Genomic DNA, 1,862 nt, shown 5'->3' with positions numbered 1-1,862 from the left:
GTTCAGACAGTAAATCCCAAGTCAGTCAGAACTACAAAGACTCTATCTCAAACACTCAAACGAACACTGAAACAACAGAAACATAAATAATTATATATAATTATTTATAATTATATCTGTAAGATGGAATCCAGAATTGAAATTCTTAGGTCAAAATGTGACTTTAAAAGTAATGCTGCAGAATTTCTAAGATTTGTTTCTCAAAACTAAATGTAATGCATTTCTTTTCTTTGTAATATTTAACATGTTGATGGTATAATTTAGTGGGATTCACTGTGATAATTACACATTGCCTCTATCATGGTGTGCTGCCACGACTCTATCTCCTACCCTAAATCATGATCATCAATGACTCTTTATACACAAAAGAATATCAGCTATTTCATGAAACATCAGCAAGATTTCAAGGTATCAGCAAGATGGAGAAAGAGACATTTGAGGCCTTGAAATTTCTTCAGCCTTATTACTAGCTAAGCACTGTCACCATTTGGTGAGTGAGAGCCACCTTTCTGTGCTTGAAATAATCTTATTATATCTCTTATGTGCCCCAAAAAATCTATCAAATTTCCTATTTGCATGCTGAAAGGATCAATGGATGTTTATCGATTTTTGATTTATTACTAAGTATGACAATATTTAGTCAGATGTCCGTCTCTGTGAATCAGCATGAAGGGACTGAGAACTGCATAACCAAGGGTTAGAAACTCTGGAATATATAGTTCTGTGGAATAATTCTCTATCGTCAAAGTAATATATAAACAAATAAAACAATCTGCCCAATAAAAGAAAAGAAAGCACACCATCAGAAGGAGGACACTTTGAGCAGCTCTCAGCTCAGGGGGAGTTTTGTAGAGAATCTTGGAGTTCTGAAGGTAGAGAATATGCTGGTGGTGCTTGTGGAGAAGAAATACCAGGTAGCCGCTGGCCCCTCCCATGGAACCCTGAAACACTGCATCTCTCAGGACCATGAGGGTGAGAAAAATCCATCTTGTTATCCAGCTTTCTGGCAGAAAATAGCAATAGTTGCTACTTTTTTTAACCTGTGTTATGTTCACACTGTTGATGTTTTTAATGTAATATGGTAAGTTCATACTGATTAAGGAATTGAGTATCCACAGGAACAGCAGCGAGGAGATGATGTGCCGTGGAGTCCTTAGTTTGAGCCTCTGCCACATGGACTGTTTGGGACTGATGGTGATGGCCTGGACCACCGTGAGGAGACTGCTGGTGCAGAGTGAAAGGCCGCGGGATACTCTTGACAGGTAAACAACAACTTTACAAGTAGTATCATCTAAGAAGTTTCCAAAATTAAAGGCTTCTATGGTCTTTAGCATTCCTTTTGACAGAAGCATGGTGATATTTGTCAGTGCCAAGTGAGCAAGAATCAGGTGGATAGGTTTCTTCTCGGTACTTTGGAACATGTGCATGTAACTCACCAGAACTAAGATGTTTCCAGCAGTGCCAAGACCAGTGAGACAGAGGAAGACTGTGCCCTTGACAGGGACCAAAATCATCCTTACATCTGAGGCAGGAATACTTGATCCAGCAAACACCTTTTGGAAGAAATCATCAGTAAATCATTATAGGTATCAGCAAAAATTCTTTCAAATCTTCTGACTTTTCTGGAGGATAAGGTAATGGCATTTTATTATGCAGATTTATTAACACAATGTTTTTCTATGGCACTCTCTGTGAGTTATTTTATAAAGATTCAAATGCTATGATGAAGGCTTGTTTTTAAAAATTTAAATTTCCAAGCTATACATTTAATTTATATAGTATAAATTTTAATTTACTTGGGCAAAATTGATATATTCCACCTTTGTTCTGTGTCAGCATGGCTGAATTAACTCCCATGACCC

General features: G+C 37.3%; 1 protein-coding gene across 1 annotated transcript; it reads right to left on the bottom strand.

Moving 5' to 3' along the window:
- Window positions 1-620: 620 nt before the first annotated feature.
- LOC129668892 (putative vomeronasal receptor-like protein 4) lies at window positions 621-1,514 on the bottom strand. Its single transcript, XM_055596990.1, has one exon. It carries the CDS (start codon window positions 1,512-1,514, stop codon window positions 621-623), a length of 894 nt encoding a protein of 297 aa, XP_055452965.1.
- Between the last annotated feature and the right edge of the window lie 348 nt (window positions 1,515-1,862).

This window comes from Psammomys obesus, unplaced genomic scaffold (genome assembly GCF_907164565.1).
Source record: "Psammomys obesus unplaced genomic scaffold, mPsaObe1.curated_primary_1811, whole genome shotgun sequence".
NCBI lineage: Eukaryota > Metazoa > Chordata > Mammalia > Rodentia > Muridae > Psammomys > Psammomys obesus.
Note: the sequence above shows the minus strand (reverse complement) of the source record. Positions and strands in the feature narration are given on the sequence as shown.